The sequence below is a fragment of the Salmo salar genome, chromosome ssa14, assembly GCF_905237065.1.
Source record: "Salmo salar chromosome ssa14, Ssal_v3.1, whole genome shotgun sequence".
NCBI classification, from domain to species: domain Eukaryota; kingdom Metazoa; phylum Chordata; class Actinopteri; order Salmoniformes; family Salmonidae; genus Salmo; species Salmo salar.
The window spans coordinates 81,243,872-81,271,039 of NC_059455.1; the positions used below are offsets into that span (position 1 = coordinate 81,243,872).

General features: G+C 43.6%; 1 protein-coding gene across 1 annotated transcript in view; it reads right to left on the bottom strand.

The window, feature by feature from the left end:
* The window catches only part of LOC106570404 (solute carrier family 45 member 4), an 83,132-nt gene that overhangs the window by 7,922 nt on the left and 48,042 nt on the right, over positions 1-27,168 (bottom strand). Inside the window, exon 4 of the mRNA XM_014142697.2 lies at positions 3,122-3,310. Within this exon, the coding sequence (XP_013998172.2) occupies positions 3,122-3,310 (189 nt within the window). The remainder of the gene's footprint in view (positions 1-3,121; positions 3,311-27,168) is intronic.

Sequence of the window (27,168 nt, forward strand, 5' to 3'; positions counted from 1 at the left end):
TCTGGCCTACTGTGAATCTAAACTCTTAGTTGTAAACTCCCATTTACTACTTCCATCATAACATTGAGCCCAGAGGAACTCCCCATTCCTAGGACACAACAACAAACAAGTCATTATTCCAACTCTCATTAAAGGGACAACCCTCTTTAGAAAATATTTAGTCAATTAACAACGACCACAGAGGAAGAGAAGTGTAAAGGTTGAAGAAAAAAAAGACTTGTAGTACTGAAGTCTGTACTGTCTGAGCCTGTGTGTAGTCAGCCAGTGTGTACGTAGCAAGCAAAGACTTTCTTCCTGACAATGGCGTGGCCGACGGGCCGACGAGCAGCGTGCTAGCGCTGGAGACAGGAAGCGGCTCCAGATAGGCAATGAAAGGTAAGAAAGGGGGCACAACAGGAAACGTTTCCCTGTGAACTGGTTCCTAGTCCTTTCCCATGTCACAGAGACTGACAGAGTTCACACACACCGTTCGGCCCAGCAGGTCAGCGTACACCGGAGTCTGTAGCCTATGACCCACTGCACTGGGACTTCAGCTGAGGCTGACGACGCACAAATAGCCGCTCTGGTAGGGCTATAGTGAGGGCACTGCTCCCTTCCACTACTACCAGACTCTTCAGTCCTAATTGGTTGACTGTTCTGAAGCCGGCAGCAAATCAACTCTATGGGATATCTATTGATCTTCCCCTCTGCTGTGCCTTTCAAGCACGGAGCAAACTGGAACCCTTCTCTCTCTCCCTCTTCCGCCTGCACAGATAGTGGCACTTAGGATCACTTCCACTGATAATGAGTAGCCAGTAGGTTAATGTAGGATGTGAAACTCCTGATAGAAGTGGAACTTGGTGTGTGTGTGTGTGTGTGTGTGTGTGTGTGTGTGTGTGTGTGTGTGTGTGTGTGTGTGTGTGTGTGTGTGTGTGTGTGTTGCATTAGAACACAGTTGAAGTTATAGAACCAGGCTATCTGTTTACTCTGGTTTCTAAACTCAGGAGAACCACATTAGTGACACACAGCCAGAGATCATTTTCAATTCAATATGCTTCATATCACAACTCACACTTCAGAAGACTGCTTATTAGGTGAGGCTAAAAGATTGACTGACTGGCTGACTGGCTGGCTGGCTGGCCGGCTGACATCATGGATAACAACAGAGGATGTCATTAGCCTATTCTGTGAACTCAATCACTTTCCTGTCACACACACAGGCAACAAGGGTTTAAACCGTCAGATAGGACTTGACGGTTAATTTGAGATGTGTGGGTGGGTGTGTGCCTGTCATGTCTTTCGACTCCTGGAGGTTGTCAGACTACAAGTCTATAGGGTTAGTGTGAATTCCTGTCCCTAATAGAGGATGTGGCTGTCTAGCGGGGTCTCAAATGGCATCAGTGTTCTCTGCTCCAGCAGGGGATGGCAGGTGACTGCCAGTGCTCCTGTAAAGTGAAGCCTTTCATCTCAAATAAAAAAACATTTCAACACAATTACTCCCATTGGGTAAAAACGGCAAATGCAGCTGAGGATGGTTGTATCTAATAACCTAACTTCTCTAAACTGGCAAACTGCTCAACTGAATAGATTTGATCAATCATTTATTTTTTAACGATCAATTGGTTAAACTTTTGACCTTAAAACCTGTTGGGGATAGGGGGCAGTATTGAGAATTTTGAAGAAAATATGTGCCCATTTTTAACTGCCTCCTACACCAACTCAGAAGCTAGGATATGCATAGTATTAACAGATTTGGATAGAAAACACTCTGAATTTTCTAAAACTGTTTGAATGGTGTCTGTAAGTATAACAGAACTCATATGGCAGTCAAAACCCTGAGACAATTTCTAACAGGAAGTGGGTATCCGATGTGTTGAATTACTTTTAAGCCTATGCCATTGAAACACACAGGGACTTATTAATCATTGAGCACTTCCTACGCCATCCACTAGATGTCACCAGTCTTTACAAAGTGGTTTGAGTCTTCTACTGTGAAAACTGACCGAACAAGAGACTTGGAACGTTGGTCATAAGCGGATGGCCGATACTACTCTGGCGCGCGAGTGCACGTTTGGGTACTCTCGTTCCTATACGTTTTAAAAGAGAATGCAATCGTCCGCCTTGAATATTACTGAAGTTCTGATTGAAAAAGGCCCTAATGATTTATGCTATACAACGTTTGACATGTTTGAACGAACGTAAATATTTTTTTCCCCCTCTTTGGTGAAGACAAGTCCGGCGGGCGTCGTTCATGTTTTTGAGTAGCCTACAGGATGCGCTAACAACACGGAGCTTTTTGGACATAAATTATGAGCTTTTTCGAACAAAACTAGATTTGTTATGGACCTGGGATTCCTGGAAGTGCCTTCTGATGAAGATAATCAAAGGTAAGGGAATATTTACATAGTATTTTTGATTTTAGATCTCTCCAACATGGCGCCTAGTCTGTATCGCCAAGCCTATTTTTCTGAGCGCAGTACTCAGATTATTGCAAAGTGTGATTTCCCAGTAAAGTTATTTTTAAATCTGGCAATGTGGTTGCGTTCACGAGATGTTAATCTATAATTCTTTGAATGACAATATAATATTTTACCAATGTTTTCGAATAGTAATTATTTAATTTGTTCTGCTGATTGACTGGCGGTATTGGGGGGAAAATATTTCCTCAACATCAACGCCATTGTAAAACGCTGTTTTTGGATATAAATATGAACTTGATAGAACAAAAAATGCATGTATTGTCTAACATAATGTCCTAGGAGTGCCATCTGATGAAGATTGTCAAAGGTTAGTGCATAATTTTAGCTGGTTTTCTGCTTTTGGTGACGCCTGTCTTTGCATTGACAAAACATTACACACAGCTATTTTCAATGTACTGTCCTAACATAATCCAACTTTATGCTTTCGCCGTAAAGCCTTTTTGAAATCAGACAACGTGGTTAGATTAAGGAGATGTTTATCTTTCAAAGGGTGTAAGATAGTTGTATGTTTGAGAAATTTGAATTATGACATTTAATTGTTTTCAAATTTGGCACCCTTGATATTTCACCTGCTGTCGATAGGGTGTACCAGGGGTGGGACGCCTCGTCTCTCCTGCCGCCCTACCCTCCACATCCCCCCCCCGCCTAACTCCCAGTCTCACCTATGAGTGACCCGTTGAGGAAGAGTGCTACTCCAAACAACACCCCCACACACAGGGCCAGGATGAAAGGGCGTCGCCGGCCCCATTTCAGGGTGCAGCGATCACTGGCTGAGCCAATCAGAGGTGTGAAGATCAGACCCAGGATGGGGCTCAGGAACCATGTCAGACTGTAATACTGTTCTGGAAGACCTGGAGATAGACAGGAAGGAAACAAGGGGTATAAGGTTATGGTTTATCATAATCATCATCATCCAAACAGGCAGCAGTTTGGAACTGTGTGCAGCATAGATGCATATAGGATCACTGTTCTGGAGGACTTGGAACACAGGATCAAAAAATAGAACATATACTTTACGGGCTAGTATCCCAGACTAAAACCACACCCAATGGAGATTCTCTACTGGACTGCACATACACTATATACACATGAAAGTATGTGGACACCCCTTCAAAATAGTGGATTTGGCTATTTCAGCCACACCGGTTGCTGACAGGTGTATAAAATCGAGCACATGGCCATGCAATCTCCATAGACAAACATTGGTCGTAGAATGGCCTTACTGAAGAGCTCAGTGACTTTCAACGTGGCACCGTCATAAGATGCCACATTTCCAACAACAACAACAACACTTTGTCAAATTTCTGCCCTGCTTGAGCAGCCCCGGTCAACTGTAAGTGCTGTTATTGTGAAGTGGAAATGTCTAGCAGCAACAACGGCTCAGCCCCGAAGTGGTAGGCCACACAAGCTCACAGAACGGGACCGCCGAGTGTTTAAAGCACGTAGAGCGTAAAAATCATTTGTCCTTGGTTGCAACACTCACTACCGAATTCCAAACTGCTTCTGACAGCAAGGTCAGCACAAAAACTGTTTCTTCGGGAGCTTCATGAAATGGGTTTCCATGGCCGAGCAGCTGCACACAACCTTAAAAACCTCTTATGGACAGGCATTGCCAATATCCAATGGTAGCGCCTGGCGCGAAATACGAAAAACCTTAAAAATGCTATAATTTCAATTTCTCAAACATATGACTATTTTACACCATTTGAAAGATAAGACTCTCCTTTATCTAACCACATTGTCCGATTTCAAAAAGGCTTTACAGCGAAAGCAAAACATTAGATTATGTCAGCAGAGTACCCAGCCAGAAATAATCGCACACCCATTTTTCAAGCTAGCATATATGTCACAAAAACCAAAACCACAGCTAAATGCAGCACTAAGCTTTGATGATCTTCATCAGATGACACTCCTAGGACATTATGTTATACAATACATGCATGTTTTGTTCAATCAAGTTCATATTTATATCAAAAACCAGCTTTTTACATTAGCATGTTTTGTTCAGAACTAGCATACCCACCAAAAACTTCCAGTGAATTTACTAAATTACTCACGATAAACGTTGACAAAAAATATAACAATTATTTAAAGAATTATAGATACAAAACTCCTTTATGCAATCGCGGTGTCCGATTTTAAAATAGCTTTTCGGTGAAAGCACATTTTGCAATATTCTGAGTATATAGCCCGGCCATCACGGCTAGCTATTTTGACACCCACCAAGTTTGGCACTCACCAAACTCAGATTTACTATAAGAAAAATTGGATTAGATTTGCTGTTCTTCGTCATAATGCACTCCCAGGACTTCTACTTCAACAACCAATGTTGTTTTGGTTCCAAATAATCCATAGTTATATCCAAATAGCTCTGTTTTGTTCGTGCGTTCAAGTCACTATCCGAAGGGTGACGCGCCGGCGCGTTTCGTGCCAAAAAAAAAATAAAATATTCCATTACCGTACTTCGAAGCATGTCAAACGCTGTTTAAAATCAATTTTTATGCGATTTTTCTCGTAAAATAGCGATAATATTCCAACCGGGAGACGTTGTATCCGTTCAAACACTGAAAGTAAAACATGGAGTCGTCACATGCACGCGCACGCCAGTGCCATTGTTCTCAGAAGGATCACTCACCAAAACCCCTGCCGTTTTTCGCCCAGAGACTGCAGAGCCATCATTCAACGTTCTGGCGCCTTCATAGAGCCAATGAAAGCCTTAGAAAATGTCACGTTACAGCAGAGATCCTGTATTTTCGATAAAGAGGCTATAGAAGGACAAGAAATGGTCAGACAGGGCACTTCCCATATTGAATCTTCTCAGGTTTTGGCCTGCCATATGAGTTCTGTTATACACACAGACACCATTCAAACAGTTTTAGAAACTTTAGGGTGTTTTCTATCCGAATCTACTAATTATATGCATATTCTAGTTTCTGGGCAGGAGTAATAACCAGATTAAATTGGGTACGTTTTTTATCCGGCCGTGAAAATACTGCCCCCTATCCCTAACAGGTTAAGATCACCATGCACAATGCCAAGTGTCGGCTGGAGTGGTGAAAAGCTTGCTGCCATTGGACTCTGGAGCAGTGGAAATGCGTTCTCTGGAGTGATGAATCACGCTTCACCATCTGGCAGTCCGACGGATGAATCTGGGTTTGGAGGATGCCAGGAGAACGCTACCTGCCTCAATGCATAGCGCCAACTGTTTGGTGGAGGAGGAATAATGGTCTGGGGCTATTTTTCATAGTTCATGCTAAGCCCCTTAGTTCCAATTAAGGGAAATCTTAACGCTACAGCATACAATTCGATTCTGTGCTTCCAACTTTGTGGCAACAGTTTAGGGAAGGCCCTTTCCTGTTTCAGCATGACAATGCCCCCGTGCACAGAGCGAGGTCCATACAGAAATGATTTTTCAAGATGGTTGTGAAAACTTGACTGGCCTACACAGAGCCCTGACCTCAACCCCATCTACCACCTTTGGGATGAATTGGAACGCTGACTGCGAGCCAGGCCTAATCGCCCAACATCAGTGCCCGACCTCACTAATGCTCTTGTTGCTAAATGGAAGCAAGTCCCCACAGCAATGTTCCTACATCTAGTGCAGTGGTTCTAAATCCTGGTCCTGGGGACCCAAAGGGGTGCACATTTGTTGTTTTTGCCCTAACACTACACACCAGATTCAAATCATCAAAGCCTTTTGATGAGTTGATCATTTGAATCAGCTGTGTAGTGTTCGGGCAAAAACAACAAATGTGCACCTCTTTGGGTCACCAGGACCAGGATTGAGAACCAGTGATCTAGTGGAAAGCCTTCCCAGAAAAGTGGAGGTGGTTCTAGCAGCAAATGGGGGACCAACTCCATATTAATGAGATGTTCAACGAACCGGTGTCCACATACTTTTGGTCATGTAGTGTACTTTTTAGTCCAGGACTAGGCTCAGTCTGTGTTGGGAAACAGGCCCTAGATTAACTTTTTGTGACAGTGTGAACTGTTTGTGACCATACTGACCTAGACTAGGGGATCAAGGCTATGGTCTAGCCAGAAGAGAGAAGGAGAAATTCAAAACAGGTGTAATATTTGGCACTGTGTGGACACACATGAGTGGGGACAACATCAGGCTGGTATAGCCTTACCTCAGACCAGGAAGGGTTGAAGCAAGCTTGGCCTTTATACCCAGACTGATTTTATTCCCTTTTCTGAATTCCAATAGGCTCCAATAAGAAGCTAACAGTAAATAAAGCTATTTGGTACACAGTCCAGTGCAGCCCAGTTGTACTTGTAGTAATCCTGATCCTCTCTGTGTGGCTGGCTATGCTGGCAGACTTCCCTCCGGCTGGCTCTGACCAGCCCAGCCACTATACACCTTTCATTGTTAGGGGGGGAACAGTGTGTGTTTGTTTCCTGCTTCTCTAAGAGAGATGACCTATATAGGAGAGAGGGCAGGCCTCTGACATGTGCCCACGTCTGGCTCTGGGAAGCAGCCAATACACAGTACAGTACTATACAGTAAACTGATAGAATCAGCTGAGCAGGGTTGTGAGAGAAACATGGCGGAATGAGATCAGCAGTTTTACATGAGTGTGTGTGAGACATAAGTGTTGCGTGTGTCTTCGATCACAGCAGTGTGTATACTTATGAACCCAGTCATTAGCCTTATATGGAGCTCAGGTCATGAGAACAAATCCATACAAACAGATACTGGTGAGAGGCTGTCTGTAGCTGAAATGAGGTAGAGGTCATATGATAATAAGGCTCATCAGGGCTGTGAAGCTCTCATCCCTCGATTACACACGCATGTTAAATGCACATACACACAGGCACGCACGCACAGTATAGGCCTAATGATAATATCACAATTGTAAAAGACAATAACATAATAATAAATTAATACAACCACAGGCAAATGATCAAATAAGGAAATAGGCTTTTTAACATTATTCTCAAGATACCTAAAAGGGATACTTCAGGATTTAGGAAATTAATCCCTTTTATCTACTTCCCCAGAGTCAGATTAACTCATGGATACCATTTGTATGTCTCTACATCCAGTATTAAGGAAGTTAGAGGTAGTTCCGCAAGCCAATGCTAACTTGCGTTTGCAGAACTAGCATGCTAGCAGTTATAATAGACTTCCAGTCATTGTACTAACGCTGGTTAAAAACTTCCTTCAAACTGCACGCAGAGACATACAAATGGTATCCATGAGTTCATCCGACTCTGGGGAAGTAGATAAAGGGCTTCATTGACAAAATCCTGATGTATCACTTTAAGATACCCAAGATAACCCTCTCTTCTCACAACTAGCCCAGGGACTACAGATAAAAAGCTGGTTCAATAGCATTGTGTACACGGTCCCTTACAAATAAACAAATCAAATAAAAATACAGGGGGTTACAGGTTATAGCTCCAAATGATTCCACATTTCGAAGTGCCTCAAGTCCTGTCACCTCAGTCCACACACACAAACACATATTACGTAACCCCTAAACAGCACGTAGCTGGTGATTAAGGTTATGTAAAAGGGGAAGAGATTGGGGGCGTCTTAAAGGAGGTGAAGTCAGAGTGATGGACACAACCCAAGAACCTGTGATCCACATTCAAACAACACACAGTCAGTAACACAGAATCTGAACAGACTAACCTTCAGCAAAGTCAATTAAACATTAGACCTGTACCCATTTAGACACTGTCATATGTATAGACACCTTTCATACACCTTTCACCTTCAGTCTTGTAGGCATCTTTTTGCACAATTCACACACCCCTAGTCAGGCTATGCATGCCATACTCATAGTCAATTTGATTCACATACTCTTTTCATTGGTCACACCATTGTAATTATCCAATAAAGCAACAGGTAAATCATTGAAGACAGAAAAAAGCCTCAGGCCATATTTCCATAGGAAACCAATGAACTGAATGGAGGGGCCATCCAGAGGTGTGTAGTGCACTGACTGCTGAGGGTGTAAGACATGAGATCAACACCCTCTATATATAGATGCTGATTAGGCTCAGGGGGGACCAGGGTGGAGGTTGTTGAGAGGAAGGACAGTGACAGGGGGCCTGGCCAGAGAATCAGTCCACAGGCTGGACGACACAGAGCCACGTTGCTCTTTAATCCTCCCATCAGGCTGGTCATAACAGAATTGAGGCGCGGGACAGGACAGGGATGGCACAAACACATGCACACACACACACTCTCTCATCTTCTCTGGGCTATTAAAGGCTAACTGTCATCTCACTGACTGACATCGGCCAAAGTATCCCTGTTACGTAGTGTGATTGCTGAATGACAAGGCAGCTTTGGTGATGTGGGCCAAATCATTAGTTACTGGCCAGGCACAGAATGGAGTCCTGGTGTACACAAATGGTAGTATGCTAGTAATATGCATGTAATAACATATGTTGATGGCCACGGCATGATTTTCATTCATCCATCATCTTATCCAACAAATTGATATTTGGAAACATTTAGTCACACTGAAATATACCAGCTGTCCATTCATAGTTTAGGTTCCTCAAAACAACGTAAACAAAGTTAGACGAGGCCACGCCCCCTCGGCGTGTTAGACGAGGCCACGCCCCCTCGTCATGTTAGATGAGGCCACAACCCCTCTTCATGCCCTCTCCACAGATAGGTTGTTTTGCAAGTGTGTAATGACCCCATGTTTTGGGCACTGGAATGCTACAATAGCAGATGAACACTTTAGACAATAGGCTAGTTAAAAGTTCTGATCATTCTAATGACAGGTGGATTGACCAGAGAGAAACAGTAAGAGTAGGGTGTTTTCACACTTGGACCCTTTCAGCCAATTTTTGGAAACTCAGTGCGGTTCGCTTAATTTTTGGTGAGGTGTGAACACTCCACAGGAACTTGGACCCCTCAAAAGAGCCCCCGAAGCGAACCGAACTGAGACCATCTCGAGAGGTAGTCGGAGTTCGGTTCGCTTGAATTCCAGGATCCGGTTCCCTTTTTTAGGGCAATGTGAAAACAAAGCTCCTCAGGTTCGCTTGTCATTATTCCCGCACCATACTCTACTGCAACACCGTTCCCCCTGACATAACCTCTCACATTGGTGCCACAAGACAGATGATGTGCAGGTTTGCGTAAAAACACTTTTTGGATATTGATTTGCGATTGTCAAGGACAGACAGAAATGACAAAATGTGTGATTTTACTTCAGATCATTTGTTTGCAACATCTGATCTATAGGCTAAGATAGCTTCATAAACTGTATATTCGATTAAAGAGTTTGAACAGTGTGAGAAGACAACCTATTTGGTGAGAATCACAACAGAGAACAAAATCTATTCTAGCTCTTAGAGGCAGTAGCCTACATTGGGTGTACAATTTTCAATTAGAGCATTATTTAATCTTCAGTTATTCTTCTGCTATTTATTCTGTTACCAATAATATGTTCATGTTAATAGAATCTTCTGATTACAACTATTATGTCTAATATTTTAACAAAATGCAAGTAAGTATATCTAGCTGTCCAATAACAAGTTATGATGAAATGGCTTGTCCCAGAATGCATTGAATGTTAGAAAAAGATCTTGGTTCCATAGCAATGTGAATGAGTGAAGTGAACTGACAAAAGAGTTGAGTCTTCAATCAAAGGCAAGGGCAGTGTGAATAAAAAGAGAAGGTATTTAGCTCTTTTTTGTACCCTAGAGTTCACTTTAAAGAGGACTGAGATCGGCCCTCCTGAAAAACTCAGCAGAAAGAGAGAAAAAGAGAGAGATTGATAGAGAAAAGAGAGATTCCAGATTCGCACCTTGGCTCTGAATGTGCAGTATTAACACGAACCAGACCTGCAACAACGTCAGTTCTGCAAAGTGCTCATGTTCTCTCACGACAAGGTCGTGAGGCTAAGCCGCAGGCAACCCTGTCCCAAAACCTCAGGGACAGGCTCGTAAAGGCTTTAACCTCACCATGGTGCAGGCCTGCCCTGCGCCACAGGCCCACAGAGGGAGAACCTGCTAGCCAAGTCTGCGCAAGGCTCAAGGCTAGGCAGTACTTTTCCATTCATCTGCCCTGCTTTGCTATGTGGGTTAGAGAGTCAGGCTGCAGGGTGCACTTACAAACCGACAGTCACTCTATGGAGTGAACGGAGTGAAACGTTTCAAGTGTAAAAAAATAACTCTGACAATGTTTAATAGAAAATTACCAACGAATTGACAAAGTGAGCATTTATAATACAGTGCCTTGCAAAAGTATTCAGACCCCTTGGATTTCTTCACATTTTGTGTTACAAAGTGGGATTAAAATGTATTTAATTGTCATTTTTTTGTCAACAATCTACACAAAATACACAAAAAAATATAAATTCTAATTAAATAAGTAAAATATAGTCGTTGCATAAGTATTCAGCTCCCTGATGAATACATGTTAGAAACAACTTTGGCAGAGTCTTCTTGGGTAAGTCTCTAAAAGCTTACTTTGCACACCTGGCTTGTGCAATATTTGCCCATTAGTCTTTCAAAAAAAATCTTCAAGCTCTGTCAAAATGTTGGGGGTCATGGCTAAACAGCAATTTTCAAGGCTTGCTATAGATTTTAAAGCAGATTTAAGTCAAAACTGTAACTTGGCCCCTCAGGAACATTCACAGTTTTCTTGGTATGAAACTCAAGTGTAGATTTGGCCTTGTATTTTAGGTTATTGTCCTGCTGAAAGGTAAATTCCTCTCCCAGTGTCTTTTGTAAAGCAGGATCTCCTCTAGGATTTTGCCTGTGCTTAACTCATCCCGTTTTTTTTTATTCTGAAAAACTACCCAATATTTGCAGATGACAAGCATACCTATACCATGATGCAGCCACCACCATGCTTGAAAATAAGGAGGAAGTTACTCAGTGATGTGTTTTGTTGGATTTGCCCGAAACATAAGGCTTTGCATTTAGGCTAAAACTTATATTCCTTTGCCTTGTTTTGTTGTTGTTGCAGTATTACTTTAATGACTTGTTGCATACAAGATGCATGTTTTGGAATATTCTGTATATTTGTATTATTTTCACTCTGTCATTTAGGTCATTATTGTGGAGTCGCTATAATGTTTTGATCCATCCTCAGTTCTCACAGCCATTGATCTCTGAAGCTGTTTTAAAATCACCAATGGCCTCATAGTAACATCCCTGACCAGTTTCCTTCCTGTCCTGCAGCTCAGTTCAGAAGGACGACTATATTTGATGTGTCTGGGTGGTTTAATACATAATCCACAGCATAATTATTAACTTGGCCATGCTTAACATATTCAATGTCTGATTTGTTATTGTTACCCATCTAACAAACACTGTCCTTCTTTATGAGGCTTTTGAAAAGCTCATTGGTCTTTGTAGTTGAATCTGTGCTTGAAATTCAATACTTGACTGAGGGACCTTACATATGTTGTATGTATGAGGGACAGAGGAAAGGTTAGTCCTACAAAAATCATGTCAAACCCTATTGTTTCACAGAGAGAGTCCATGTAACTTATTATGTGATTTGTTAAGCCAAATTTTACTCCTGAATTAAATTAGGCTTGCCTAAACCAAGGGGGTGAATACTTACGCACAACCATTTTTTTGTTATTACATTTTTATTAATCTTTAGAGAATGTTATTTTTCTTCCACTTTGACAGTGTATTTTGTGTAGATTGTTGACAAAAAATGACAATTAAATCCATTTTAATCCCACTTTGTAACACAATAAAATGTGAAGAAATTCATGGGGTCTGAGTACTTTTGCAAGGCACTGTATAAAGTGTTGCTTTGCCAGTGGGAACGAGTGACAAGTCTCACATTCTATTCTAAAAACTCTGGAACCAGCTTAAATCAATAAAATAGTACACTTATACCAGCTTAGAACATAAATGGTATAACCTTGTTTAGAAAAACATCTCTCAGGTATGGAGATGTAACTGCTCAGTCCAACCAGCGTGGGAGGTGTGTGTGGGAGGTGTGAGAAGAGAAGTGGTTCCATGGTCTTATCAGTCCTAGAGTGTACACTAGACAGGATCACACAGTGACTGAAGCCCTGGTCACATTCTGGTTCACATGAACCTGATCGTTGCTGATGGCCATGACCCGGGTGGCTTGGGAACCCAGAGCTCCACAGTGACCCAAACCCAACTACTTCCTGCTGCCTGTAGACTGTCTTCCTGTAGACATGTCCACTCAATGACCAATCAATGAGTCAACTTCTTCCTGCAGGTTTTTGTTGAGGTTACTCACAGTGCCCCAAAAAAGTGTTTTTGTTCATTTATCTATCACTGTTTGTTTTGTTCGCGACCTGCCGTCTGTCAGACACACAAACACAAAATGGCGCAAACAGATTTAAATCTGTCGGTAAGCATTTTGTTTCTTTGGGAAAGCAGCCGGGGTAATCATCCAAACAGGACGCCAGATTATAGTAAATAAAGACCAGTTTTTTTCTCCACCGTTTCAAAAATGGCGAACAATAGGCCCACTAAGAGCAAAGTGACTCCCGCCACTTCAGGAAATATTTACCGTGGTATAGCGAGACAGAGAAGAGAGGTTTACACCAAGTCAGAAAGAGCGCTCACGAAACTAGTGAGTTGCAAAACTAAACAGAGAGGGAAGAGGGATAGAGAGAGACAGAGAGAGGGAGCAAGAAAGAAAGAGGGAGAGAGAGCAAGCGGGAGAGAGAGAAATATGGAGAGGGAGCTAGAGAGAGACTGAAGACAACCCACAGTGGGTAATAACGACGTGGCAAGGGGGCAAATCACAATCTGCTCAATCAACGAGGTTGATTTATTCACACCATTACCATTTGACACACAATGGCTTCCCATGTGTAAGAGTACAGATGTCTCATTAGTCTACTCTGTATACATATAGTCCTTGCTAGGGCTGTCACCAACAACAAAAACATCTTAGTCAACCGAGTCGTCTGTTCCTTCGACCAACCGATTGGTTGAAATTTTAAAACATGTATTTTCCATATATAGACACACCCAATGTTTGAATAAAATCAAACATAAGTAGGCTACTGAGCTTGTCTGATGCATTAAGCACTGCGACTAAAAATGAAGACACAAATTACCAAAGAAGGAACCAGAAATCTATATAGCCTAATCAGTAGAAAAAAACATGTTCCCAACACCGCTCCTCCCGCTGCTCTTCACAGATTCTGACATTAAGCTCCTGAAGTTGCCGGTAATAGGCTACACCAGCAGTCGGCAACCTTTTCCATTTGGAGTGCCAAGTTATCGTACCATGTCTACTGATCTGCGTGCCAGTTGTGATTTTCATATGCACATCTTCGTGGAACAGCTTCATTTAATTTATATAAAGTCTTCATCTCAAAATCAATATCATCTGGTTAATCAAAACTTTATCTAAATGAAAATGATACAAATCTAAAAATAACTTCTATTGCCATTGCCAATATGTAAACATAGCCTACATAAACCAACAAATAAAAACATTGTAGCCTGCATGCAGAAAATATCCTGATAAAAATAAATATCCTATGAATCACATTGGCATCGCATGGCCTGTCTGCAAGAAACTTGTAACATTCGTTGTCTCTGATTGGGGATCATATTTAGACAGCCTTTTCCCACTGGGTTTTTGTGGGATCTTGTTTTTGTATAGTTGCCTTGTGCACTGCATTACTGCACGTTTGTTATATTCTTTGTTGTAAGTTTCACTATTAATGAGAATGTGGAACTCTACGCACGCTGCGCCTTGGAACGATCTGATGTGTGGAGACATTTCACTGCAGCTAATGTAGAAGGAAAAGCCGTGTACATTTGCAAATACAGTGCCAAATCATATGTGAAGAATGCATCAAAGATGCAGAATCATCTGGCCAAGTGCATAAAGTTCCCTCAGCGCTCACAACAAGCAACCTGACAAAAGTCCCTCTATTTATATTTAAGGTGAAAATGATGAATCAGACACCTTATCGATAGCAACAGCTCATGGTCCTCCTGGAATCAGAAGTTCTTTTGACTCAATGGAGGAACGTAGTCAGAGAAATGCTGATGAATGTCTTGCTCTGTATGCAACTGGTTCACCTCTGATACTCACAGGCAATGTGTATTGGAAGAGATTTCTGAATGTTCTTTGCCCAGCATACAACCCTCCAACCAGACATACTTTATCTAATCATTTGCTGGATGCAGAGTTCAACAGAGTTCAAGTGAAGGTCAAGCAAATTATAGAGAAAGCAGACTATTGCAATCATCTCTGATGGGTGGTCAAATGTTCGTGGGCAAGGAATAATTAACTACATCATCTACACCCCTCAACCAGTATTCTACAAGAGCACAGATAAGGGACAGACACACTGGTCTCTACATTGCAGATGAGCTGAAGGCAGTCATCAATGACCTTGGGCCACAGAAGGTATTTGCACTGGTGACAGACAATGCTGCGAACATGCAGGCTGCTTGGTCTAAAGTGGAGGAGTCCTACCCTCACAGCACACCCATTGGCTGTGCTGCTCATGCATTGAATCAGCTCCTCAAGGACAGCATGGCACTGAAAACAATGGATACACTCTACAAGAGAGCCAAGGAAATGGTTAGGTATGTGAAGGGTCATCGAGTTATAGCAGCAATCTACCTCACCAAGGAAAGTGAGAAGAATAAGAGCACCACATTGAAGCTGCCCAGTAACACCCGTTGGGGTGGTGTTGTCATCATGTTTGACAGTCTCCTGGAGGGGAAGGAGTCTCTCCAAGAAATGGCCATATCACAGTCTGCCGATATGGACAGCCCCATCAAGAGGATCCTCCTGGATGATGTATTTTGGGAGAGAGTGGTAAGCAGCCTGAAACTCCTGAAACCTATAGCAGTAGCCATTGCACGGATTGAGGGAGACAATGCCATCCTGTCTGATGTTCAGACTCTGCTTGCAGATGTAAGAGAATAAATCTGTACTGCCCTGCCCACTTCACTGTTGCTCCAAGCAGAGGAAACTGCAGTTCTGAAATATATCAAAAAGCATGAAGACTTCTGCCTGAAGCCCATACACGCTGCAGCGTACATGTTGGACCCCAAGTATGCTGGCAAGAGCATCCTGTCAGGTGTAGAGATCAACAAGGCCTATGGTGTCATCACTACCGTGTCTCACCACCTTGGCCTGGATGAGGGCAAGGTTCTTGGCAGTCTGGCGAAGTACACTTACAAGCAAGGACTTTGGGATGGTGATGCAATATGGCAGTCGTGCCAACATATCTCATCAGCCACCTGGTGGAAGGGACTTTGTGGATCCGAGGCCCTTTCCCCTGTTGCCTCCATCATCCTCCAAATCCCACCAACATCAGCCGCCTCAGCACGCAACTGGTCCTTGTTTGGGAACACACACACCAAAGCACGCAACAGGCTGACCAATACAAGGATTGAAAAATTGGTGGCCATCCGGGCAAATTTGAGGCTTTTTGAGCCTGAAAATGAGCCAGGTTGGAAAGTGACATTGAAGATGAGGCCTCAGAGTCTGATGTTCAAGAGCTGGACATTGAGGAGGTCCAGGGAGAAGACGTGGAATCCTGAGAGGAAGACAACCAAAGCTTTAGTTTCTAGACTATAATTTTACAGATGTTGAAAACGTTTTTGGGAGATGCGATGGATCATTGTGATCATTCAATATTCCCTTTCTTTTGTTATTCAGTGAAATCATCCCATGTGAAGAGTCAACTCATTTAAATAAAGTTAAATTCGTAACTAAATCGCTTGTTTTATGTCTATTGGAAGGATTTAATCATTTGCAATTATGTCTACTTAGGATAAGGTAAAAGGTTTATGTCGCCATATGATATGGTAAATATATCCAACGCAAAAAACATCTACATTTAAATGGTATTAATTTGCATATATTTCCGTTAATTCCCAAGGCAAGTATCCACCTCTGAATATTCCCCAAAATGCGCAACCCTGGTGGTTATCAAAAGGGAGCGCGCTGGAAATACTTTTCAAATAGGCTACATTGAGGAACTATTGTCATTCTCAATGGATGTAAAAACAGACTTTGTTTACTTGCTGTTTGAGGCTTAGAAAAAAAAATACTTTGAGGAGCTACACAGTGATGGTGAGTTAAGACAATCAGAAATACTATCCGATCCCCAAATGTGCACATTTATAAGCCTACATTTGCACGCAGACCACGTAGACTAGAGACCTACCTCTATGCATAATCAGGTGCGTGTCCTTACTTAAGATTGTCTTTTGTTTGAAGCGCTCCTGTCAATGAATACATTGACAACGCGTAAATGGAATGAAATAAACAAACTTTTTTCTCACAAGTCTAATCAAATCACATGTCAATTCAAGTCGCATGCGCCGAATACAACAGGTGTAGACTTTACTGTGAAATGCTTACTTACAAGCCTTTAACCAACAATGCAGTTCAAGAAATTGAGTTACGAAAATATTTCCTAAATAAACTAAAGTAAAAAATATAATAAAAAGTAATACAATAAAATAATAGGCTATTTACAGGGGTACCAGTACCGAGTCAATTTGCGGAGGTACAGGTTAGTCGAGGTCATGTGTACATGTAAGTAAGTGTAGCATAGGTAGCTCTGCAAACAAAGTGTCCACTCCTACAATGACAACTGTAATAATAATAATAATAATTTGAATGCATTAACAGAAATTACCAAACATTGTAGATTAGAAATGATGGGAATTAACAGTAAATGTACCATTGGTGATACTGGTGTGCCATCCCTGCGGCCTCTGCAATGGATTAGTCCACTGAGACAGGCGTGAATCAGACAGGTGTCTCGTGTGCCATAAATCTTCATATATTTGCCACTGCTTGACTAAAAAAAATATTGGTCGACCAGCAGCCTATCGACCAAACAATCGACCAGTCATCTAAATGGGGTCAGCCGTAGTCCTTGCTATCCGGGATCCTTGGGACATCTATACCCCCCATTGAAGTTGACATTTAAAATGGTCAAGGTACGGGTTACGGTAAGGGTTAAGGTTAGGGACCGTCCTGAGGTTCCGGATAGCAAAAACAATACATAGCGGATCCCGGATAGCACTAACCAGTCCAGGCCTTACTGTGTGTTTAGTCAGTCTAGGTTAGGGTTGCAACATTCCTGAAATCCCGGTTGGACAATTTCCTGTCTATTCCCTCCTGATTCCGGGAATCCTAAAAAAAGGTCAAAATAAAAAAAACAGTCATTGAATATCCCTTTGAGCATGGTGAAGTTATTAACTAGACTTTGAATGGTGTATCAATTCGCCCAGTCACTACAAACATACACGTGTCCTTTCTAACTCAGTTGCCAGAGAGGAAGGACACCCCTCAGGGATTTCACCATGAGGCCAATGGTTACTTTAAAACAGTTACAGAGTTTAATGGCTGTGATAGGATGAAACAACACCATTGTAGTAACTCCACAATACTAATCTAAATGACAGTGACAAGAAGGAAGCCTGTACAGAATAAAATATTGCAAAACATGCATCCTGTTTGCAATAAGGAACTAAAGTAAAACTGCAAAAAATGTGGCAATGACAAACTTTATTTCCTGAATACAAAGCGTTATGTTTGGGGCAAATCCAACACAACACATCACGGAGTACCACTCTTCATATTTTCAAGCATGGTGGTGTTTGCATCATGTTATGGGTATGCTTGTCATCGGCAAGGACTAGGGTGTTTTTTAGGATAAACAGAAACTGAATAGAGCTAAGCACAGGCAAAATCCTAGAGGAAAACCTGGTTCAGTCTGCTTTCCAACAGACACTGGGAGACAAATTCCCCTTTCAGCAGGTCAATAACCTAAAACACAAAGCCAAATATACACTGGAGTTGCTTACCAAGACGACATTGAAATGTTCCTGAGTGGCCTAATTACAGTTTTGACTTAAATCAGCTTGAACATCTATGGCAAGATTTGAAAATGTCTGTCTAGCAATGATCAACAACCAACTTGACAGAGATTGAAGAATTTGTAAAATAATAATGTGCAAATATTGTACAATCCAGGTGTGCAAAGCTCTTAGAGAAAGACTAATAACTGTAAATCGCAGCCAAAGGTGATTTTAACGTGTTGACTCAGGGGATTCAATACTTATGTAATCAAGGTGTTATTTATTAGATTTTTTTTGTACAAATTTTCCATCTTTTTCTTCCACTTTAACATTTGGTGTTGATCGTCAACAGGAAGTTACAATTAAATACATTTTAATCCCACCTTTTAATACAACAACATTTGGAAAAAGTCAAGGGGTGTGAATACTTTCTGAAGGCACTGTAGTTCCACAATGGTCATTAGACACTAATGCTTTCATTGCATCTTGGGTAAGCAATGTGTTTGGTCAGTTTACCCTCCTCAACCCAGTAAAGTAACCATTAGGCTCCAGTCAATAATAATGACATTTACACTTGGCTGAGACACTTAGAGGTGATTTAACTATGGTTCATGTCGGGAAGTGGATGGGACATGAAGACGAACAAAGGTTTTGTCACGTTCGTCGTAGTGAATGGACCAAGGCGCAGCGGGTCGAGTGCTCATCTTAACTTTATTAGTGAACACTTAAATAAACAAAACAAGAAACGACCAAACTAACAGTCTTGCAGGCTAAATACAGCAGTGCTAAGAACAACTACCCACAATACCCCATACAAAACAACCCCTATACATAGGACCTTCAATCAGAGGCAACGAGAAACAGCTGCCTCCAATTGAAGGTCAAATCAATAAACTGAACATAGACGTAAACAACCTAGAACTAACATAGAATACAATAACCTAGAACCTACAACCCCGGTACACTCTAAACCAACACCCCTCTACATAAACACATAGCCCAAAAAACCCCGAAACGCTCTAAACAAATACCCCTTCTACATAAACACATAATATAACAAACCCCTAAACACTCTAAACAAATACCCCTGCCACGTCCTGACCTAACTACAATAAAAAATAGCCCCTTTACTGGTCAGGATGTGACAGGTTTTTATAAGTTCTTCGAAGATGTTCTGAGGAATGGAGTGCTTAAGTGTCTAGAGGCTGGCACGTCTCATGTCATAACACCTTATATAGAAATGCCATGGGCTGCGTTAGCTGTTCAGGTATGTACTGAAAGGCACATTGAATGCACCCGGCAATCAAAACATGTGTCAAGGCCTAAGCATGCACATATGCACACACACACAAAAACACACACACACACACACACACACACACACACACACACACACACACACACAAAAATGACTCACACAGTCCAATCGAACTACCTATACATAACTGCATGATCCCATGACTCAGCTTTCTGCCTGACTCATTTCTCCCTCCTTCCATTTCGCATAAAACAATGTCATCCGCTCCTCACCGCTCCCAGCCAACCAATTTAACTTCAGGGCTTTCATGAGAAAATTAAACTGCCAAGAAAGTGTGTTCCGGTCCTGATGGTTGGTGTGAAAAGTGAAAGCAGGTCAGGGAGTGTAGGAAAGAGGGAGAGGGGAAGGGAAGGGAAGGGCTTGGGGGTTAAGTGAAGTAGCCACAGGCTGCAGGCTGGATGATAGAGAACCACAGGAAACAAGTGCTTTCTGGGGCTGTGCTGCTGCCAGACAGACTTGGTCAGGTGCATAACAGTGTGCCTGGCCTCAACACGGAGAGACTGGCCTCAGACTGTGTTTACAGTACAAATCATTGGTCAAGTCCCAAATGGCACCCTATTCCCTATATAGTAGGGCACTGACGTACGCATTAACAACTGCTAACAAAGCCCTCTTCGAGAAAAACACCTTGACAACGAGCAATGTATAGCCTAGCTGGGATGGCAGTTTAAAATCCTTTGCAACAGGGACAGAGAGAAGGGTCGATCTTGGCTAGCAGATGAATGTTCTGGATGAAAAATGTTCATGATCATTTCACAACATTCACTGTGTCTCCAACAATAGGGACAGCTGCTCTGCAAGCAGTGGTCTCAGCCAATGAATAATTCAGTGATGCTCAACAAAGAATATTGAGTGAAGATGTAGAAGATGTAGAAGCAGAGAGAGAGAGAGAGAGAGAGAGAGAAGCAGAGAGAGAGAGAGAAGCAGAGAGAGAGAGAAGCAGACAGAGAGAGAAGCAGAGAGAGAGAGAGAAGCAGAGAGAGAGAGAAGCAGAGAGAGAGAGAAGCAGAGAGAGAAGCAGAGAGAGAAGCAGAGAGAGAAGCAGAGAGAGAGAGAGAAGCAGAGAGAGAGAGAGAGAGAGAGAGAGAGAGAGAGAGAGAGAGAGAAGCAGAGAGAGAGCAGAGAGAGAGAGAGAGAGAGAGAGAGAGAGAGAGAGATGACAATTCTCTAGCAGAGTCCCTGAGAGGTGAGAGCGGTGGAAGAGAGGAGTGGCAGAGGGGGAGGAGAGTGGCTTACAGGGTCGTGGGATGTGAGTCATAGTGTTTGGGGGAGTGTGAGTGAGGAAACTATTTTATGAAAATACCTCCTCCTCCGAAAAGAGATGGGTTTCCACTCACACACAACATTTGTTGGATGGTGGCAACAGAGCAGTGGTTTCCCAGACTGCAGAGCGGTATGGAGCAGTGGTTAGAGCCACCGCTTCTGACAAACAATTAGAACGTTAACAACCTCAGCTTCCCCGAGGAGAGAAAATGTAACTTATTCTGTAGCTTAGCCAGATCACTATCAGCAACAGACAACTACATATCCTGTCCTCCAGAAAAACTAAACAGAAAATGGAAGAATCTAAACAAACTGTATCAACTAAATTTGATTTGGTTAAGGAGTGAAACATGACGACAGGCGGAGAAGCCTGCTCCTGCCAATAAAGCCATCAGTGGCACATCTGCCTGCCTGGACTCGGCATTACATTATTTCATTACTTAGGATGGTTTAAAGTGCACCCCGTGATTAAGAGCTTTGTCAGGCTCCGCCGACCGAGCAGAGGATCTGACTCTCAATGAAGAGACAGACGGATAGAACACCCACACGGCAGCTTGTTTGTTTGCCACACTGAGTGTATGTGCATGTCTCTCTCTGAGAGAGAGAGAGAGAGAGAGAGAGATATTTGGGGGGGTTGGGTTTATGATTGGCGTGGTAGAGAAACATTATGATGATCATTTGTGTTGCTGTGATCATTATGAGGAGAAAGGAGATGTTCAGGATTCGGGGCAGGTGGGTACTGCCAGGAATAGAATACAGCCATAACAAGAGCTAGCTCCGCAGTACCGCAATACACGCAGAAAACACACACACACACACTGTCTGTCCCCTTTCTCAGGACACACGTAGAACAGTACTGCTGTCAAGGTCATTTGCTCTGTGCCAGCGAAGCTGCAGTATGGTGTGTTAGCAGTGTGTGTGTGCGCACCTAGGAGAGAGGTCATTTGCTCTGTGCCAGCGAAGCTGCAGTATGGTGTGTTAGCAGTGTGTGTGTGCGCACCTAGGAGAGAGGGGCCGTCCTCAGCTCTGGTTGTTGGATTCTGAGCTGACTTCTAATATAACAGGATCTTTTTTTTATGCGGCATCCACCCGGCTAATTTTCCACCTCCTGAAGAGGACAATTAAAACTGCATGAATCACACACACACACACACACACACACACACACACACACACACACACACACACACACACACACACACACACACACACACACACACACACAAGTCAGCAGTGTTACATAACACTGCAGTAGTCAGTAACCAGCCACCTAGTCCTGGGCAGTGCAGGATCATAGAGGTAGAGGATTCTACCTCCAACTACACAGCACAAAGACATGAGTGACTTTAACTCAAAGTCAGATTACTAACAGTTCAAAATAAAATCTGAAGAGTTAAATAAAAATGATACATTTCTTATAGTACAGTGTCGTTTTTTTAAACTGCCAGTAAACCACAGAAGTAGCATCTGCAGCGTTCTGCGCCAACACAACAACCCTGCACAGAGACATGATCATCGAGACACTACACCTCATTTCACATTGTCTATTACATCCCATTCAGACAGTTTAGGATCCCAACGGGCTGAACCCAACGGGCTGAACCCAACGGGCTCCTGGAACCAAATGGGTCACAGTGTGGGGGTTTCCTGCTTTTGTAGACACAGATGGTTCAAGGTTTGGAGAGAGATGACGATGGCTATACTGAAATAATACAAACCCAAAATGAATAGGTCTCTCTCTAGCCAAAGGGTCTGGGTTCACCCGGCACCGATTGTTTTGGGGAAACTGAAGAAAAGACTCACAGACCACGAAACAATGCTAAACGCACTGGGGGATAAGCAGAGGGAGAAAAAAGGTTGATTGTAAAGAGAATGGTAATGTTTATGATATTAAAAACAAGAGGCCAACATGGCCCATGTACCACATATCGGTTCACATCCCTTGTTTCATTTCTACTTGGTCTGTTATAGTCAATATATTTCACACTCTTGCTTGTGCCTGTCTTTTTTTGACATTAACGTTACGACCGTGGAAATGTTTGTAATGATCTGTCAAACACATTCTGGTAATGGCTGAAATGGGCCAATGGAATACATTGTCTTTCTGTTGCATCTATAAGAACCCTCCATCTGGGATTTAACGCATCATCTAGACACTTACATCACAAGAAAGAAAAGTAAGATAACTTTATTTTGATGGGTGTTCATTTTTGTGGACTTTAAAAAAGTTCTAATTTCATACAGTTGAAATGTTTACAAATTAGACGCTCTGAAATGAAAGCAACTTTCAAAAATGAACACTTAGATTATAGTGATATTATGTCTGATCTCACAAACATTGTAAAGGATGAATAGATAGGTGTAATCTAGAGCCAAGCCTGTTGATTTTTAATCTGAGGGTATCTTGCTATTGACACACTTGTTGAATTATGCAACAGAACGTGACAACAACAGTAATTCATTAATGAGGCAGTCTAGACAGAGCAGGTGAGTACAGGTAGACCTAGACAGAGCAGGTGAGTACAGGTAGGCCTAGACAGAGCAGGTGAGTACAGGTAGACCTAGACAGAGCAGGTGAGTACAGGTAGACAACCTAGACAGAGCAGGTGAGTACAGGTAGACAACCTAGACAGAGCAGGTGAGTACAGGTAGACCTAGACAGAGCAGGTGAGTACAGGTAGACAACCTAGACAGAGCAGGTGAGTACAGGTAGACCTAGACAGAGCAGGTGAGTACAGGTAGACCTAGACAGAGCAGGTGAGTACAGGTAGACCTAGACAGAGCAGGTGAGTACAGGTAGGCCTAGACAGAGCAGGTGAGTACAGGTAGACAACCTAGACAGAGCAGGTGAGTACAGGTAGACAACCTAGACAGAGCAGGTGAGTACAGGTAGACAACCTAGACAGAGCAGGTGAGTACAGGTAGGCAACCTAGACAGAGCAGGTGAGTACAGGTAGGCAACCTAGACAGAGCAGGTGAGTACAGGTAGACAACCTAGACAGAGCAGGTGAGTACAGGTAGACAACCTAGACAGAGCAGGTGAGTACAGGTAGACAACCTAGACAGAGCAGGTGAGTACAGGTAGACAACCTAGACAGAGCAGGTGAGTACAGGTAGACAACCTAGACAGAGCAGGTGAGTACAGGTAGACAACCTAGACAGAGCAGGTGAGTACAGGTAGACAACCTAGACAGAGCAGGTGAGTACAGGTAGACCACCTAGACAGAGCAGGTGAGTACAGGTAGACCACCTAGACAGAGCAGGTGAGTACAGGTAGACCACCTAGACAGAGCAGGTGAGTACAGGTAGACCTAGACAGAGCAGGTGAGTACAGGTAGACCTAGACAGAGCAGGTGAGTACAGGTAGACCTAGACAGAGCAGGTGAGTACAGGTAGACCTAGACAGAGCAGGTAAGTACAGGTAGACCTAGACAGAGCAGGTGAGTACAGGTAGACAACCTAGACAGAGCAGGTGAGTACAGGTAGACAACCTAGACAGAGCAGGTGAGTACAGGTAGGCCTAGACAGAGCAGGTGAGTACAGGTAGACAACCTAGACAGAGCAGGTGAGTACAGGTAGACAACCTAGACAGAGCAGGTGAGTACAGGTAGACAACCTAGACAGAGCAGGTGAGTACAGGTAGACAACCTAGACTGAGCAGGTGAGTACAGGTAGACAACCTAGACAGAGCAGGTGAGTACAGGTAGACAACCTAGACAGAGCAGGTGAGTACAGGTAGACCCTAGACAGAGCAGGTGAGTACAGGTAGACCTAGACAGAGCAGGTGAGTACAGGTAGGCCTAGACAGAGCAGGTGAGTACAGGTAGACAACCTAGACAGAGCAGGTGAGTACAGGTAGACAACCTAGACAGAGCAGGTGAGTACAGGTAGACCACCTAGACAGAGCAGGTGAGTACAGGTAGACAACTAGACAGAGCAGGTGAGTACAGGTAGACCCTAGACAGAGCAGGTGAGTACAGATAGACAACCTAGACAGAGCAGGTGAGTACAGATAGACAACCTAGACAGAGCAGGTGAGTACAGATAGACAACCTAGACAGAGCAGGTGAGTACAGGTAGACCTAGACAGAGCAGGTGAGTACAGGTAGACCTAGACAGAGCAGGTGAGTACAGGTAGACAACCTAGACAGAGCAGGTGAGTACAGGTAGACAACCTAGACAGAGCAGGTGAGTACAGGTAGACCACCTAGACAGAGCAGGTGAGTACAGGTAGACCTAGACAGAGCAGGTGAGTACAGGTAGACCTAGACAGAGCAGGTGAGTACAGGTAGACCTAGACAGAGCAGGTGAGTACAGGTAGACCTAGACAGAGCAGGTGAGTACAGGTAGACAACCTAGACAGAGCAGGTGAGTACAGGTAGACCTAGACAGAGCAGGTGAGTACAGGTAGGCCTAGACAGAGCAGGTGAGTACAGGTAGACAACCTAGACAGAGCAGGTGAGTACAGGTAGACAACCTAGACAGAGCAGGTGAGTACAGGTAGGCCTAGACAGAGCAGGTGAGTACAGGTAGACAACCTAGACAGAGCAGGTGAGTACAGGTAGACAACCTAGACAGAGCAGGTGAGTACAGGTAGACAACCTAGACAGAGCAGGTGAGTACAGGTAGACAACCTAGACAGAGCAGGTGAGTACAGGTAGACAACCTAGACAGAGCAGGTGAGTACAGGTAGACAACCTAGACAGAGCAGGTGAGTACAGGTAGACAACCTAGACAGAGCAGGTGAGTACAGGTAGACAACCTAGACAGAGCAGGTGAGTACAGGTAGACAACCTAGACAGAGCAGGTGAGTACAGGTAGACAACCTAGACAGAGCAGGTGAGTACAGGTAGGCCTAGACAGAGCAGGTGAGTACAGGTAGACAACCTAGACAGAGCAGGTGAGTACAGGTAGACCTAGACAGAGCAGGTGAGTACAGGTAGACAACCTAGACAGAGCAGGTGAGTACAGGTAGGCCTAGACAGAGCAGGTGAGTACAGGTAGACAACCTAGACAGAGCAGGTGAGTACAGGTAGACAACCTAGACAGAGCAGGTGAGTACAGGTAGACCTAGACAGAGCAGGTGAGTACAGGTAGACAACCTAGACAGAGCAGGTGAGTACAGGTAGACAACCTAGACAGAGCAGGTGAGTACAGGTAGACAACCTAGACAGAGCAGGTGAGTACAGGTAGGCCTAGACAGAGCAGGTGAGTACAGGTAGACAACCTAGACAGAGCAGGTGAGTACAGGTAGACAACCTAGACAGAGCAGGTGAGTACAGGTAGACAACCTAGACAGAGCAGGTGAGTACAGGTAGACAACCTAGACAGAGCAGGTGAGTACAGGTAGACAACCTAGACAGAGCAGGTGAGTACAGGTAGACAACCTAGACAGAGCAGGTGAGTACAGGTAGACAACCTAGACAGAGCAGGTGAGTACAGGTAGACAACCTAGACAGAGCAGGTGAGTACAGGTAGACAACCTAGACAGAGCAGGTGAGTACAGGTAGACAACCTAGACAGAGCAGGTGAGTACAGGTAGACAACCTAGACAGAGCAGGTGAGTACAGGTAGACCTAGACAGAGCAGGTGAGTACAGGTAGACAACCTAGACAGAGCAGGTGAGTACAGGTAGGCCTAGACAGAGCAGGTGAGTACAGGTAGGCCTAGACAGAGCAGGTGAGTACAGGTAGGCCTAGACAGAGCAGGTGAGTACAGGTAGACCTAGACAGAGCAGGTGAGTACAGGTAGACCCTAGACAGAGCAGGTGAGTACAGGTAGACAACCTAGACAGAGCAGGTGAGTACAGGTAGACAACCTAGACAGAGCAGGTGAGTACAGGTAGACAACCTAGACAGAGCAGGTGAGTACAGGTAGACCCTAGACAGAGCAGGTGAGTACAGGTAGACAACCTAGACAGAGCAGGTGAGTACAGGTAGACAACCTAGACAGAGCAGGTGAGTACAGGTAGACAACCTAGACAGAGCAGGTGAGTACAGGTAGACAACCTAGACAGAGCAGGTGAGTACAGGTAGACCTAGACAGAGCAGGTGAGTACAGGTAGACACCTAGACAGAGCAGGTGAGTACAGGTAGACCCTAGACAGAGCAGGTGAGTACAGGTAGACAACCTAGACAGAGCAGGTGAGTACAGGTAGACAACCTAGACAGAGCAGGTGAGTACAGGTAGACAACCTAGACAGAGCAGGTGAGTACAGGTAGACAACCTAGACAGAGCAGGTGAGTACAGGTAGACAACCTAGACAGAGCAGGTGAGTACAGGTAGACACCTAGACAGAGCAGGTGAGTACAGGTAGGCCTAGACAGAGCAGGTGAGTACAGGTAGACCCTA